This window comes from Danio rerio, chromosome 24, assembly GCF_052040795.2.
Source record: "Danio rerio strain M-AB ecotype USA chromosome 24, GRCz13ab, whole genome shotgun sequence".
NCBI classification, from domain to species: Eukaryota; Metazoa; Chordata; class Actinopteri; order Cypriniformes; family Danionidae; genus Danio; species Danio rerio.
The window spans coordinates 43,950,875-43,966,883 of record NC_141044.1 but is presented as its reverse complement, the minus strand read 5'-3'; the positions used below and the strand labels follow the sequence as shown (position 1 = coordinate 43,966,883).

Below are 16,009 nucleotides of genomic sequence, written 5' to 3'. Positions count from 1 at the left end.
ATTGGTTGTCGGAGACCTTTGTTATTGGTTCTATGGGGTTGCTAAGAAGTTGCCGTTGTGTCTAAGGGGTTAGTAGGTTGTCTGTGTTGTTTTTAGGGTGTTGCTAGGGTTATCTTGTTTCTAATTGGTTGTTAAAAACCTTTGTTATTGGTTCCATGGGGTTGCTAAGCAGTTGTTGTTGTTTCTAAGGGGTTAGTAGGTTGTCTGTGTTGTTTCTAGGGGGTTGCTATGATGTTTCTTTTATCTACAGGGTTGTTTTGAAATCTGTGTTGTTTCTAGGGTGTTGCTAGGGTTACCTTGTTTCTAATTGGTTGTCAGAGACCTTTGTTTTTTGTTCTATGGGGTTGCTAAGCAGTTGCTCTTGTTTCTAGGGGGTTAGTAGGTTGTCTGTGTTGTTTCTAGGGTGTTGCTACGGTTCTCGTTTCTAATTGGTTGTTAGAGACCTTTGTTATTGGTTCCATGGGGTTGCTAAGCAGTTGTTGTTGTTTCTAAGGGGTTAGTAGGTTGTCTGTGTTGTTTCTAGGGGGTTGCTATGATGTTTCTGTTTCTAGGGTGTTGCTAGGGTTATTCATTTATTAATTTTCTTGTCAGCTTTGTCCCTTTATAATTCCGGGGTCGCCACAGCGGAATGAACCGCCAACTTATCCAGCATGTTTTTACGCAGCGGATGCCCTTTCAGCCGCAACCCATCACTGGGAAATGCTAGGGTTATCTTGTTTCTAATTGGCTGTTAGAGACCTTTGCTCTTTGTTCTATGGGGTTGCTAAGCAGTTGTTGTTGTTTCTAAGGGATTAGGAAGTTGTCTGTGTTGCTATGGGTTGCTATGAGGGGTTGCTATGATGTTTCTTTTATTTAAGGGGTTTGTTTTGAAATCTGTGTTGTTTCTAGGGTGTTGCTAGGGTTATCTTATTTCTAGTTGGTTGTTAGAGACCTTTGTTATTTGTTCTATGGTGTTGCTAAGCAGTTGCTGTTGTTTCTAAGGTGTTAGTAGGTTGTCTGTGTTGTTTCTAGGGGGTTGCTATGATGTTTCTTTTATCTACAGGGTTGTTTTGAAATCTGTGTTGTTTCTAGGGTGTTGCTAGGGTTACCTTGTTTCTAATTGTTTTTTAGAAACCTTTGTTATTGGTTCCATGAGGTTGCTAAGCAGTTGTTGTTGTTTCTAAGGGATTAGTAGGCTGTCTGTGTTGTTTCTAGGGGGTTGCTATGATGTTTCTGTTTCTAGGGTGTTGCTAGGGTTATCTTGTTTCTAATTGGTTGTCAGAGACCGTTGTTTTTTGTTCTATAGGTTTGCTAAGCAGTTGCTCTTGTTTCTAGGGGGTAAGTAGATTGTCTGCTGTTACTAGGGTGTTGCTAGGGTTATCTTGTTTCTAATTGGTTGTTATAGACCTTTGTTATTGGTTCCATGGGGTTGCTAAGCAGTTGTTGTTTCTAAGGGATTAGGAGGTTGTCTGTGTTGTTTCTAAAGGGTTGCTATGACGTTTCTTTTATCTACTTGGGTTTGTTTTGAAATCTGTATTGTTTCTAGGGGGTTGCTTGAGTGTTAATTTTTTATTTGGGTTGTTAGGGGGTCTGTTGTTTCTAGGATGTTGCTAGGGTTCCAGTGCTTCTAAAGGGTTGTGTGTTATTTTCTAAGTGATCTGTTGTTTCTAAGGAGTTGCAGGGTGACTTGTATCTATGGGGATGTTAGGGTGTCTGTTGTTTCTAAAGTGTTGCTTAAGAGTCTGTTGATTCTAAGGGGTTGTTAGAGTGTCCATTGTTTCTAAGCGGTTGTTAGGGTGTCTGAGTTGTTTCTAGGGGGTTGCTAGGGTTGTGATGTTTCGAAAGGGTTGTTAGGGTGTTTGTTGTTTCTAAAGGGTTGCTTACAGTAGATGTCTGTTGATTCTAAAGAGTTGTTATGATGTTTGTGTTATTTCTAGGGAGTTGCTAGGGTCTCTTGTATCTAAGAGGTTGTTATCATGTCTGTCGTATCTAAGGGGTTGTTAGGATGCCTGCCGTTTCTAAGGGGTTGTTAGGATGTCTGTCGTTTCTAAATGGGTTGTTAGGATGTCTGTCGTTTCTAAGGGGTTGTTTTGTTAGGATGTCTGTCGTTTCTAAGGGGTTGTTAGGATGTCTGTCGCTTCTAAGGGGTTGTTAGGATGTCTGTCGTTTCTAAGGGGTTGTTAGGATGTCTGTCGTTTCTAAGGGGTTGTTAGGATGTCTGTCGTTTCTAAGGGGTTGTTAGGATGTCTGTCGTTTCTAAGGGGTTGTTAGGATGTCTGTCGTTTCTAAGGGGTTGTTTTGTTATATTGTCTGTCGTTTCTAAGGGGTTGTTAGGATGTCTGTCGTTTCTAAGGGGTTGTTAGGATGTGTCTGTCGTTTCTAAGGGGTTGTTAGGATGTCTGTCGTTTCTAAGGGGTTGTTAGGATGTCTGTCGTTTCTAAGGGCTTGTTAGGATGTCTGTCGTTTCTAAGGGGTTGTTAGGATGTCTGTCGTTTCTAAGGGGTTGTTTTGTTAGGTTGTCTGTCGTTTCCAAGGGGTTGTTAGGGTGGTTAGGATGTCTGTCGTTTCTAAGGGGTAATTAGGATGTCTGTCGTTTCTAACGGGTTGTTAGGATGTCTGTCGTTTCTAAAGGGTTGTTAGGATGTCTGTCATTTCTAAGGGGTTGTTAGGATGTCTGTCGTTTCTAAGGGGTGGTTAGGATGTCTGTCGTTTCTAAGGGGTTGTTAGCATGTCTGTCGTTTCTAATGGGTTGTTAGGATGTCTGTCGTTTCTAATGGGTTGTTAGGATGTCTGTTGTTTCTAATGGGTTGTTAGGATGTCTGTCGTTTCTAAAGGGTTGTTAGGATGTCTGTCATTTCTAAGGGGTTGTTAGGATGTCTGTCGTTTCTAAGGGGTGGTTAGGATGTCTGTCGTTTCTAATGGGTTGTTAGGATGTCTGTTGTTTCTAAGGGGTGGTTAGGATGTCTGTCGTTTCTAAGGGGTGGTTAGGATGTCTGTCATTTCTAAGGGGTTGTTAGGATGTCTGTCGTTTCTAAGGGGTGGTTAGGATGTCTGTTGTTTCTAAGGGGTGGTTAGGATGTCTGTCGTTTCTAAGGGGTGGTTAGGATGTCTGTCATTTCTAAGGGGTTGTTAGGATGTCTGTCGTTTCTAAGGGGTAATTAGGATGTCTGTCATTTCTAAGGGGTTGTTAGGATGTCTGTCGTTTCTAAGGGGTTGTTAGGATGTCTGTCGTTTCTAAGGGGTTGTTAGGATGTCTGTCGTTTCTAAGGGGTAATTAGGATGTCTGTCGTTTCTAAGGAGTTGTTAGGATGTCTGTCATTTCTAAGGGGTTGTTAGGATGTCTGTCGTTTCTAAGGGGTAATTAGGATGTCTGTCGTTTCTAAGGGGTTGTTAGGATGTCTGTCGTTTCTAAGGGGTGGTTAGGATGTCTGTCGTTTCTAAGGGGTAATTAGGATGTCTGTCGTTTCTAAGAGGTGGTTAGGTTGTCTGTCGTTTCTAATGGGTTGTTAGGATGTCTGTTGTTTCTAAGGGGTGGTTAGGTTGTCTGTCGTTTCTAATGGGTTGTTAGGATGTCTGTCGTTTCTAAGGAGTAATTAGGATGTCTGTCGCTTCTAAGGGGTGGTTAGGATGTCTGTCATTTCTAAGGGGTTGTTAGGATGTCTGTCGTTTCTAAGGAGTAATTAGGATGTCTGTCGCTTCTAAGGGGTGGTTAGATTGTCTGTCGTTTCTAATGGGTTGTTAGGATGTCTGTTGTTTCTAAGGGGTGGTTAGGATGTCTGTCGTTTCTAAGGGGTGGTTAGGATGTCTGTCATTTCTAAGGAGTTGTTAGGATGTCTGTCGTTTCTAAGGGGTTGTTAGGATGTCTGTCGTTTCTAAGGGGTTGTTAGGATGTCTGTTATTTCTAAGGAGTGGTTAGGATGTCTGTTGTTTCTAAGGGGTTGTTAGGATGTCTGTCGCTTCTAAGGGGTGGTTAGGATGTCTGTCGTTTCTAAGGGGTGGTTAGGATGTCTGTTGTTTCTAAGGGGTTGTTAGCGTGTCTGTGTTGCTTCTAGGGTGTTGTTGGGGTTCCGGTGTTTCAAAAATGTTGTTAGGGTCTCTGTTGTTTCTAAGAGGTTGTTAGGGTGTCTGTGTTGTTTCTAGTGGTTGTTTTCTGGTACTGCACTCTAGATGCAGGGTGTCAGCATTTGCTTTGACGTTTTTTGTTTTGTCTTGAGGTGCCCAAAAGTTATTTTCTCATGGGAATGATTAAAATTCTTGGCAGTACAATATACAGTAAGAACTATAATTACCGTGGTAATTTTTTGTAAAGGGTATGTCTGAGTGTTTTTGCAATACAGCTGTTTCAGAGTCAGCCTATTTATAAACAAATAAATCAGTAAGTGGTAGCAAGCAATCTATCATACACGTATGTACGCATCATCTGACATAACGCGCTCATTACAGTAAATTTGGCCTGCTGCTGTCCTGCCGTGTCAGCTTTCACATGCGTGATAATGAGGATTGGCATTTTCTTATGCTAGCAGATCTAAACTCAGACCCTGTGAGCGCAGGCCTCCTTCTGTTAGCAACTTTTGTGCTGACCAATCAAGAGTCCAGAAAAGGACAAAAAATATGGGCCATTTTTGTTCATTGGTGACATTTTCTCAGCAGCGTCTAGTCAGGAGAGCACACTAACCGTACAGAAAAACAATAGACTTTTGTTGAAGCATCCTGATGTGGAAAAGGCTCCAGTAATCCTAGGAATCCTACGAAAAAGGTCTTAAACTGCTCGGATTTGACAGAATATAAACTTTGCAGTCAGAGATTTCAGTCTTTTTAACATATTATTCCAAAGTTTGATGATCTGAGCTGATGAACATTTAGAAAACAGCTCCTACTGTATGCAACTATTGATATATGCTTTTGTTTTAAGACTAATAGCAAATAAAAGCGTAATGCTTTATAAATAAGAGTTTACCTCCTATTTTAATACATAAAATCAGAAAGTCAAATGAAGGTCTGTCAGAAGCATTGCAAAGTGAATAAAAATAGAATGTAACCGTACGTTCACACCGAAAGCGGCAGGAGCGTCCAAGGTCGCTCTGGCCGCCCTGGCGGCAACGCTGTCTGCCTTCAGCTCCGGCGGCGAGAGCGTCAAAACTCGTTACATTGATCTCATATTTAAAGGAGCCGTTGCAGCATATCAGTTACATTCCTGCATGAAACATGTTTCTAGCGTGAAAATGTTGCGCACTTCTTATCAAATTAATTTAACAATGGAAGATCAAGTTGCGTGTGGTGTGGCTTTGCTCTATTTATCCAATATGTGTCCATATGTCTGAAATATCCTGAAGCAGCAGTACTGTTTTGTACTGTCACATCGCGTGAGATTCCCGCTTTTTTAAGATAAATATATAACATTAATGAACATCAGTAACTCGCCAGTAACTTATTTAATGTATGTTCCTGTAGGAAAAAATTGTAAATAATTGGAAATCCGGTGACCGCAATAATCAAACCCTTGGGAACAACTGTGGTCGGAACCAAAGTTCACAGGTCTGTGTTCTCTGAACTGCTATCAAGCGATGGACGTCTTCATTCTGATTGCTTGCCGCCGAACCGCGTCATAGCTCATTACCATAAAGTTGACTTCATTTCAACTCTCCTCGACGCCTACGCCGGCGAAGACGCGCCGCGCTGCTCCTCGCCGCCAACTCTCATTGAAAATGAATGACTTCCGGCTACTTTGACGCTCTCGCCGCTTTCGGTGTGAACGTACGGTAATACTATATACACTCACCGGCCACTTTATTAGGTACACCTGTCCAGTGCTCGTTAATGCCAACTTCTAATCAGCCAATCACATTGCATCAAAATCCAGTGAGAGGCAGTTCTGTAGGCGCAAATGCCTTATTGAAGCAGTGTTTTTTCTACTTCTAGTTGCTTTGGGGATTCTGTTCTTTTTAAGGGGTAACTATGGTGTCTGTGTTGTTTCTAAGGTGTTGCTAGGACAACATTGTTTTGTTTCTAAGGCGTCGATAAGGGAACTCTTGTTTCTAAGAGGTTGCTAAGAGGACTGTATTGTTTTTAAGGAGTTGCTAGGGGGATTGTGCTGTTTATGGGAGGTTGCTATGGGGAATGTTGTTTCTTGAAGGTTGCAAAGGGGGCTGAGTTGTTTCTAGGGGGTTGTTAGTGGCGGTGTTTTTTTTGGGGGGTTGCTAGGGGGATTCTGTTTTTTATTAGGCGTGACTGTTGTTTCTAAGTGGTTGCTAAGTTGATATTTTCTTGTTTCTAGACTGTGGTGTTTCTAGGGGTTTGCTAGGGTGTCTGTAATTTTAGGTAAGAGACTGTGCATTGTTTTTTAGGATAAAAAGCTCTAGTAATATTACAATTCCTCAGAAAACTGTGGTCATAATTAACCAAATATAAACTTTAAAGTAAAATATCAGAGATTTCGTTGGTTTCAACGTTCTTCCAACTCTTGATAATCTAAGCTGCTCCATGTTCATTTTATAGCTCTTAATGCAGATTTTTTTGTGACAGTATTCATTTAAGAGACTAGAATTACATACGTAGATGAACACATGTTGTGTTTACCTACAATTTTAAAACATAAATCATAAAATCAAACACGGAAGACAATAAATAAAATGTTAAATTTATATCAGCATCCACATCAAAGAAAATAACATTTAATTAATTATTTATTTATTATGCACAGTGCAGTTTTATCATCTGATATATTAAAGCTTATTCATTTAACTTTCACTTTATTCTTCATCAGATGCCTTAATTTTAATGTTATCAAACAACAATTTTTATTTGGAGAGACTTTTATATTGAAATACATTTAAATGTGAATCCTTCCAAAATTGTACAAATAAAAAATTAGATTTATTATGATTATTATTATTATTATTATTATTGTTATTATTATTATTATATTTTCATTATTATAATAATTATTATTATTATTACATTATTATTATTATTATTATTATTATTATTATTATATTTCCATTATTATAATAATAATAATTATTATTTCTTTATTATTATTATTATTATTATTGTTGTTACTTTAATATTGTTATTATTGTTATTACTTTATTATTATTATTATTATTATTATTATTATTATTATTATTATTATTATTATTATTATTATTACTTTAATATTGTTATTATTGTTATTACTTTATTATTATTATTATTATTACTTTAATATTGTTATTATTGTTGTTGTTATTATTATTATTATTATTATTATTATATTATTATTACTTTAGTATTGTTATTATTATTTTTTATTGTTGTTATTGCTTTATTATTATTATTATTACTTTATTATTTTATTATTATTATTATTATTATTATTACTTTAATATTGTTATTATTGTTGTTGTTGTTGTTATTATTATTATTATTATTATTATTATTATTATTATATTATTACTTTAATATTGTTATTATTATTATTATTATTATTATTATTATTATTATTATATTATTACTTTAGTATTGTTATTATTATTTTTTATTGCTGTTATTGTTTTATTATTATTTTTATTACTTTATTATTTTATTATTATTATTATTATTATTATTATTATTATTATTATTATTACTTTATTATTAATATTATTGTTATGTTCATCAATTCCCCTATAGCGCATGTCTTTGGACTGTGGAAGAAACCCACGCCAACATGGGGAGAACATGCAAACTCCACACAGAAACGCCAACGGGCCCAGTCGAGACTCGAACTGGTGAATTTCTTGCTGTAAGGCCACGGTGCTAAACACTAAGCCACTCTGCTGCCCCTATTAAATATTTGTAATTATTAAAAAGTGATATTAATAGAATAGATAATAGTTTTTGATGTGCCATGAAATAACCAGGGAAGCTGATTACAATACACCGTAAACTCTCTCTCTCTCTCTCTCTCTCTCTCTCTCCCTCTTTTATTTTTCATCAGCTGAAAAAAACAATGGTGATTCCAAACATATTTTCCTCTGTGTCACAGTCCTAATCATGAACTTTATTATTTTCACAGAATCAGACTCATCATTAAAACTTTATCCTCACAGAGCACTTTCTATCCCAGTTTGCGAGCCGCCCTGCAGGAACACTGCGAACGCTTCAAATGAATTCATCCTTGTATTTGTTTCTACATGAACCTGCCTGCTTCTGTAACCTACATAACACAGAGTCCCGATGATTTAAAAAGCAGCGAGGACATGGTGTTACGTTCTGGTTTTCTGGGCTGGATCTTGTGCTTTCCGGGTGATGTCAGAGTCTGCCTGTGTGATGATGAGGGCTACACCTCAGCTCTGAATAACAACAGCGAGCGGCGTCTCAGGGGACGATATTAACCGCGAGCAGATGGAGATACTTCTCCTGTCCTCGCACGCACCTCACAGAAACATCCAATGTGGATATTCTGCGCATATGGACATGTCTCGGGGTTAAAGGGTTAGTTCAGCCAAAAATTAAACTTCTGTCATTTAATTACTCACTCTCTTGTCATTGCAGAACCATAAGATATTCAGTCATTTTCACATTACAAATTAAGATTTTTCTGCTCTCTGACCCTCCGTAAACTGTAATAATGCAGAATGAAGGTCATCAAAACCATGATTTCATGGGGCAGTTCACCCAGAAATGAAAATTTACTATTTACTCACATGGGTTTCTTTCTATAAATGCTCACCGGCCATTTTATTAGGTACATCTGTCTAACTGCTCGTTAAGACAAATTTCTAATCAGCCAATCACATGGCAGCAGCTCAATGCATTTAGACATGTAGACATGGTCAAGATGATCTGCTGTATTTCAAAGCAAGCATCAGAATGGGGAAGAAAGGGGATTTAAGAGACTTTGAACGTGGGATAGTTGTTGCTGCCAAATGGGCTGCTCTGAGTATTTCAGAAACTCATGATGGGATTTTCATGCAAACCATCTCTAGGGTTTACAGAGAATGCTCTGACAAAGAGGAAATATCCAGTGAGCGGCAGTTCTGTGGACGCAAATGCCTTGTTGATGAGGCCAGAGGTCAGAGGAGAATGGCCAGACTGGTTCCAGCTGATAGAAAGGCAACAGTAACTCAAATAAGCACTCGTTACAACCGAGCTCTGCAGAAGAGCATCTCTGAACACACAACACGTCCAACCTTGAGACGGATGGGCTACAGCAGCAGAAGAGCACACCGGGTGCCGCTCCTGTCAGCTAAGAACAGGAAACTGAGGCTACAATTCACACAGACTCACCAAAACTGGACAATAGAAGATTGGAGAAACGTTGCTGCTCTGATGAGTCTCCATTTCTGCTGACACATTCGGATGCTCGGCTCACAATTTGGCCTCAACAACATGAAAGCATGGATCATCCTGCCTTGTATCAGCGGTTCAGGCTGGTGGTGGTGCTGTAATGGTGTGGGGGAGATTTTCTTGGCACACTTTGGGTCCATTAGTACCCATTGAGCATCGTGTCAACGCCACAGCCTACCTGAGTATTGTTGCTGCTGCATTAGTGTATGCTGTGTTGTGTTGTGTTGTGTTGTGTTGTGTTGTGTTGTGCTGTGTTGTGTTGTGTTGTGTTGTGTGTCTCTCTCACCCTCCATGGCGTCAGTGATGTAGCTGGTTGCGCTCAGGGCTCGGTCTCGGCCCTCCGGGGGCAGCTGGGGCAGCAGCATACTGCTCAGCTCATTGGAGGAGTTCTGGCCCTGCAACAACACACACACACACACACACTTCAGGACCAAACACACAACTTTTCATAAGACATGCATCATTCCAGTACAGTTTTAGACCAACAAATTCATGAATACAAGAATAAAATAAACAAGCCAGCTATGTATTGAAGCATTGTGTGAGATTGCAAGGACACTTCAGTGCTGTGCTCTTCAAATATATCATTTAAGCAAATAGCTATGTAGTTAATTCTGTTTGTTCGTTGTTGTTGCTTGGGTTGCTATATGGTAGACTGGCTATTGTCACAATTTTAGTTAAGAGCTTAAGTACAATGTTAATATTTAGTTCAAATATAAACATTATAAGTTTCCCAGAGATGGGTTGCGGCTGGAAGGGCATCCGCTGTGTAAAAATGTGCTGGATAAGTTGGCGGTTCATTCCGCTGTGACGACCCCGGATTAATAAAAGGACTAAGCCGACAAGAAAAGGTTAAAATTATAAATATATACTTTTTTCTCCAGATAACATCAATTGAAGATTATGTATTAGTTACAGAAGACATGATTTTTATAGGGCGATATGCAATAGGTAGTGCTGTCGCCTCAGCTGGGTCAGTTGGTGTTTCTGTGTGGAGTTTGCATGTTCTGCCTGCGTTCGCGTGGGTTTCCTCCGGGTGCTCCGGTTTCCCCCACAAGTCCAAACACATGCGCTAGGGGAGTTGGGTAGGGCGTATTGATGGAGCAGCAGAGACTTTTTTTCAGACTTTGACAGGGACGTTGTCAGTAACTTTTACAGTTAAAATGGACCAGTTTTTTCTTTCTCCAGATCATAAACTGTAAGTGTGATTAAAATTGTTGCCTCATTTTGTGTAGTTTGCAAAATATGTGTTTAATTGTGTGTTATAAGTTGCAATCACGTATCGATTATAGATCAGTGCTTGTACTGTATCTCTCAAGTTATATCTGTATTGGGCTGTTCATGTATCATGTCCAAATCTAAATTAAAACGTGACGCCTGCTTCTTTCTTTACTGATTTAAAGGGCCATGACACCCCCACTTTCGGTTCAGGTCCACCTCCGATTTTTTTCAAAAGATGCATCATAGTGGGCGTGGAGCTCCATGAGCAAAGGACAGGAGTGGGCGTGGTCAGTAGAGCAGGGGAGAAGGAGGGGAGCGACTGTTGTCAGTTGGTTCACAAAATGAGACACAAACCATGCGGAGACGCATGATTTTATAGTTTACAAAGTTAAAATGCAAAGAATTTAAATTTAATGCCCTGCTACATTTGTAATTTCATATACACACAACCACAATATATATTAATTTATATCAATATAAAGATAATCGTGATTATATAAACACTATAAATGAGGACTTCTCCTTCAATCTCCGGGTCTGAATGCAGACTCAGTGCAGCAGGTCTCTTGCCCTGTCTATTTTAACCATTAGCCCTGCTGGTAACCTGGAGGATTTAGGCGAACACAGCAGCCCGGCGATGTGTCTAAATGTGAACAAACTCTTGATAAAAGGCAACGTCCGCCATTATCGTACTGCTCTCCCGACTAAATTGCTTGCAGCACACACACAGCTTTGCTGTATCGGCCCTAAAAGGATTGCGCGGAAAAACATGCAACAAACCCTCTGGATCATGGAAACAAACACATACGACCCTTCATGAACGGCTTAATGCTGCGTGCCGCGGGTCCGCGGATGCGTCTCACCCAGTCATCAATGTAGGATTTCACAGCTGAGCTTGGCACTGGCAGGCAGGTCTGTTTTGCCTTCGGAAAGCACGTGCTCTCGTGAATATTTAAGAAGCCGGCTCTTCTCATAGGATGAGAAAACTCCGCTATGAATAATAATGAGAAACCATCGCATTATCTTTGCACTTGCAGTTCTGCGCTACACTGCTGATTTGATCCGCCCCAAAAATCATTTTAAACCCGGAAGCTGAAATCAGCTGACAAAAGCTCAAAATGACCCAGTTTTCCCCACAATTAAAGCTGACAGGTGCTAACATTAGCTATGTTTCCATCCAAAAATGCGAATAAACTTTATGCGCAAAACTGGATTATCGCATAAAAGTTGTGCGAATGAAGCAGCGTTTCCATCTAACGAGTCAAAGCGAACAAAATCGTTACTTCCTGATGAACTGGCGCCAAATATCAACAGTAAAAACTGCATTTGCTGCAGTAGGAGAAGCTGCATCAAGCTTTTCTAAATGAATGTGCCTCAGAAGACAATCCTGACAAGCAGTGAGCGCGCTGTGTCAGACGCGGAGCACGGGCGCTTTTGATTCTGGAGGTCGTTAGTAATATAATAACATTAATGCAAAATGGTAAGGCGTATTATAATGACCAAAACAACATTTCAGATGTTTTATAATGTGCTCAGCCTGACGTTTTATCCATTCACACACATTTTAAGCATCACATGATCTTTTTTAACAAAATCACATGAACTTTTTTTAATATGCATGCTCGAGTTTGTGCGGTAAAAGTGTTTCCATCGCAGTTTATACGCATCTTTTGTCTTATCGAATAAAAAGTGTATCCTACCTAGTTTGGCGCATTACCAAAAAAATAAATTTTATGCGCATTTTCAAAATTTTTGCGCATCATGGCGTTTCCCTCAACTGTTTTTTTTATAGGTGGATGGAAACATAGCTATTGTCTTAACTGATGCTCAACACACACACATCTGTTAACATCTCAAATAAAAGCACTCGAGGGTTTCGTGAACCTTTAAATGCATTTCTGAGCTAGTGATCCTCTGCTGTTTGCCTTTATGGCCACCATCAGCTGCTCCTACACATGTGCGGTCAATGTTCAAAATAGTTCAGGTTTTGTCACTGTGTGGATTAATACTGAATGTGTGTTGCTGTTATTACCTGGGGTTAGTGTTAAGAGTCGCGTATATCTGGTGTTTAACGGCATTGCTTTATTGCATTCCTGCATTGGGCTCTCACATACTTTCTGCTTCTTCATACTGTAGCCGTGTAGGGCATTTCTGTCTGTCTCATGCTGAACGCAGTCGACCAATCACAATAGACTGGGTTATTGTTCCAATCAGCGCAGATCAGCATCACGTTAAGAAGGGGTTTGGGAACAAATGAATCGCTGAACGAATATATGCGAGTCGTTGGGATATTTAGGTAAAAATAAATGCATATTATGAGACGATGCCAGCCTGATCTCACGAGGAAACATACGTTTTTTACGTTTTACGAGTTCAGTCATATGAAAATGTACGATTTAAAAAAGGAGGCGTGGCACCTAACCCCACCCCTAACCCCAACCATCATTGGGTGATGAGAAAATTGTACTAAATTGTACAAATTAGATCATACCAATTCATAAGAATTAGTCACTAAATCAAAAAAATACGAATTGCCGTGAGATTGTGTTGGACAATGCATGTTGTCGGAGACCCCAAAACCAAAATATGTCCTTTTTTAAAGCAAAATAGGGGCTCTTTAAATGGACAATAACAATTTACATTATATGCAGAATTAATAATATTAATAATATAGTCATGCATTACATTTTTATATAATTATTAAAATAATCTAAAGTTTTTTTTTATTGTCAATTGTATTTATTTAACTGACAATAAAGCTGACTTTGATATAATATATTGACTTTGCTAAAAAGCATGCACACACACACGCACGCACACACACACACACACACACACACACACACACACACACACACACACACACACATACACTCCTGATGGCATTTAAAAATCGATTCTCTTCCAAACAGAAGCCTAATAAAAGCATCTGTTAACCCGAGCAGCAGACGTCTTCAGTGCTGATGGCAGTTTGGGGAAATGGCTTGATTTTTCTCATCTGCTTTGTTAAGCGTTTGCCTCTTTTAATTGTTTTAATGTGAGGCCTTTGAGTCAATGATATGATGTGTGTGTGTCTATGTGTGTGTCTGTGTGTGTAACAATGACCCTCTGATTATATAATGTGTTTTTGATCGCAGGTAATCAGAGGAATGACGCAAGAGAAACTGACGGCGGCCCACCATAAACACCCACTCATGCTGAGGGAAACACCACTGTATGTGTGTGTGTGTGTGTGTGTATGTGCATGTGTGTGTGTGCATTTCTCTCTCTCTCTTTCTTTTTTTCCTGTGTGTGTGTGTGTGTGTCTCGGCAACTCTTATTCAACATCTGTTGCTGTGTTACCATGACTACATTGCCAAGACAACAGGGTCTCCATCACACAGTTTTCTGAGTAATTCAGAAGCTCCAGCATGACGCAGAACTTCCGCTTCATCGAAATGCCTCAAAACCATGAATGTACTGCATTTCACCCCACAAAGGGAAGAAAAAACACACTCTCAATGCCCAAAAAACTTTCTACACAAAGCACCGAGTTCCAGTAGAGAACAGAGTCATTTTGCAGGTCAAATAATTGTAGTTTTGGATTGGAGAGAAGAATTTACATGACAACATATAGTGAACGTATGGAACGTATTATATTATATTATATTATATTATATTATATTATATTATATTATATTATATTATATTATATTATATTATATTATATTATATTATATTATACTATGTTATACTATATTTATTATTTTATTTTATATTATATTATATTGTAATAAATTAAATTATATTATATTTCATTATAATATACTATATTATATTAAATTATATTATATTACATTATATTATATTATATTGTATTATATTATATTATATTATATTATATTATATTATATTATATTATATTATATTATATTATATTATATTATTATATACTTTGTTATACTATGTTATATTATTTTATTTTATATTATATTATATTGTAATAAATTAAATCATATTATATTTCATTATAATATACTATATCATATTATATTATATTATATTACATTATATTTTATTATATTGAATTATATTATATTATATTATATTATATTATATTATATTATATTATATTATATTATATTATATTGTATTATATTATATTATATTGTGTTATGTTATATTATATTATATTATACTAAATTCTATATTTATTATATGTAATATTACATTATTATAGAATGCCTTATTAACACTCAAGTTCATGCTTGCTAACATTAGTTACTGCACTGTGAGTTAACATGAACTAACAATGAATACTAACTTTATATCTATTAACAAAGATGAATAAGTGCTGTAATAAATGTACTGTGCATTGTTTGTTTATTTTAGTACATACATTAATTCGCTTTAATGTAACCTCATTGTAAAGTGTGAACTTTTATGTTCTTTATTTTGGCACAATGCTAAGTTTATAATCACTAGAGCATAACAACAAAACATTATATGCACACTATATATTATTTTATATTATTTTAATAATAATAATAATAATTAATATTATTATTATTATTATTATTTTTATTATTATTATTATTAAAATAATATTTAAAATTGAAATTTAAAAATGTTAATTATAATAATAATTTTAACAACAACAATAATAATAATAATAATAATAATAATAACAATAATAATAATAATTATTATTATTATTATTATTAATAATATTCCTATTATTAATGAAATAATAGTTATAATATAATATAATAATAATAATATTTAAAATAATAATATTTAAAATAATTATTAAAATTGAAATTAAAATTAAACTAATAATTTTATATAATTATTTCAAATATTCCTTGATATAAATAACCATTTCTCATTAATTCTATGTTTTGACGCACACTGATAACAATAAAAGTGTGAAGTGTGCGTCTGAAGTGCTTCATGTTCAGATCAGCGGCGTCGAGTGCACTGATAACACGGCATTCTGGGAAGAGTAATTGTGTTTCCAGCGAAAAATCAAGAGCAACGTCTCTCTGCAATCACACTCCCAGACTCGCCACTGTACCACTGACTCATGCTTTCATTATATTTCACATTTCAACATGCCTGTACTGTGCATCTGCAGCTAAAGTACAGAGAGAGAGAGAAATAAAGAGCGAAATGTATATATAATAGCATACTACACACGCTTGCTCAGAGTGTGTTCAGGATGATGCATTGTAAAATCAAAATGAAAAAGGAGTATAAATATATGTAAATTTAAAGTGTTTAATTTGCATATAGAAATATATTTATATTTTATCATGTAATTAAGAGATATTTATGTATTTACCCAGGCCATGTTTGTTCAGGATATGTTGTATATTGTTCATAATATATATAATATTTAATACAATATGAATGTGTATGTGTTTATACATACACACATATAAATTATATTATAATTTGCATATAATTTGCATAAATAAATATATCCCTTTTAAATTTATATATATAAATTTAAAAAATA

At 36.7% G+C, this 16,009-nt stretch overlaps 1 protein-coding gene across 4 annotated transcripts in view; it reads right to left on the bottom strand.

Annotated features, from left to right (window-relative positions):
- Positions 1-16,009, bottom strand: part of scn5lab (sodium channel, voltage gated, type V-like, alpha b) — a 251,401-nt gene that overhangs the window by 111,943 nt on the left and 123,449 nt on the right. For all 4 annotated transcript variants that reach the window (XM_087308804.1, XM_087308807.1, XM_087308803.1 and 1 more), the window contains 1 exon segment: positions 9,575-9,683. In XM_087308804.1, the coding sequence (XP_087164930.1) occupies positions 9,575-9,683 (109 nt within the window).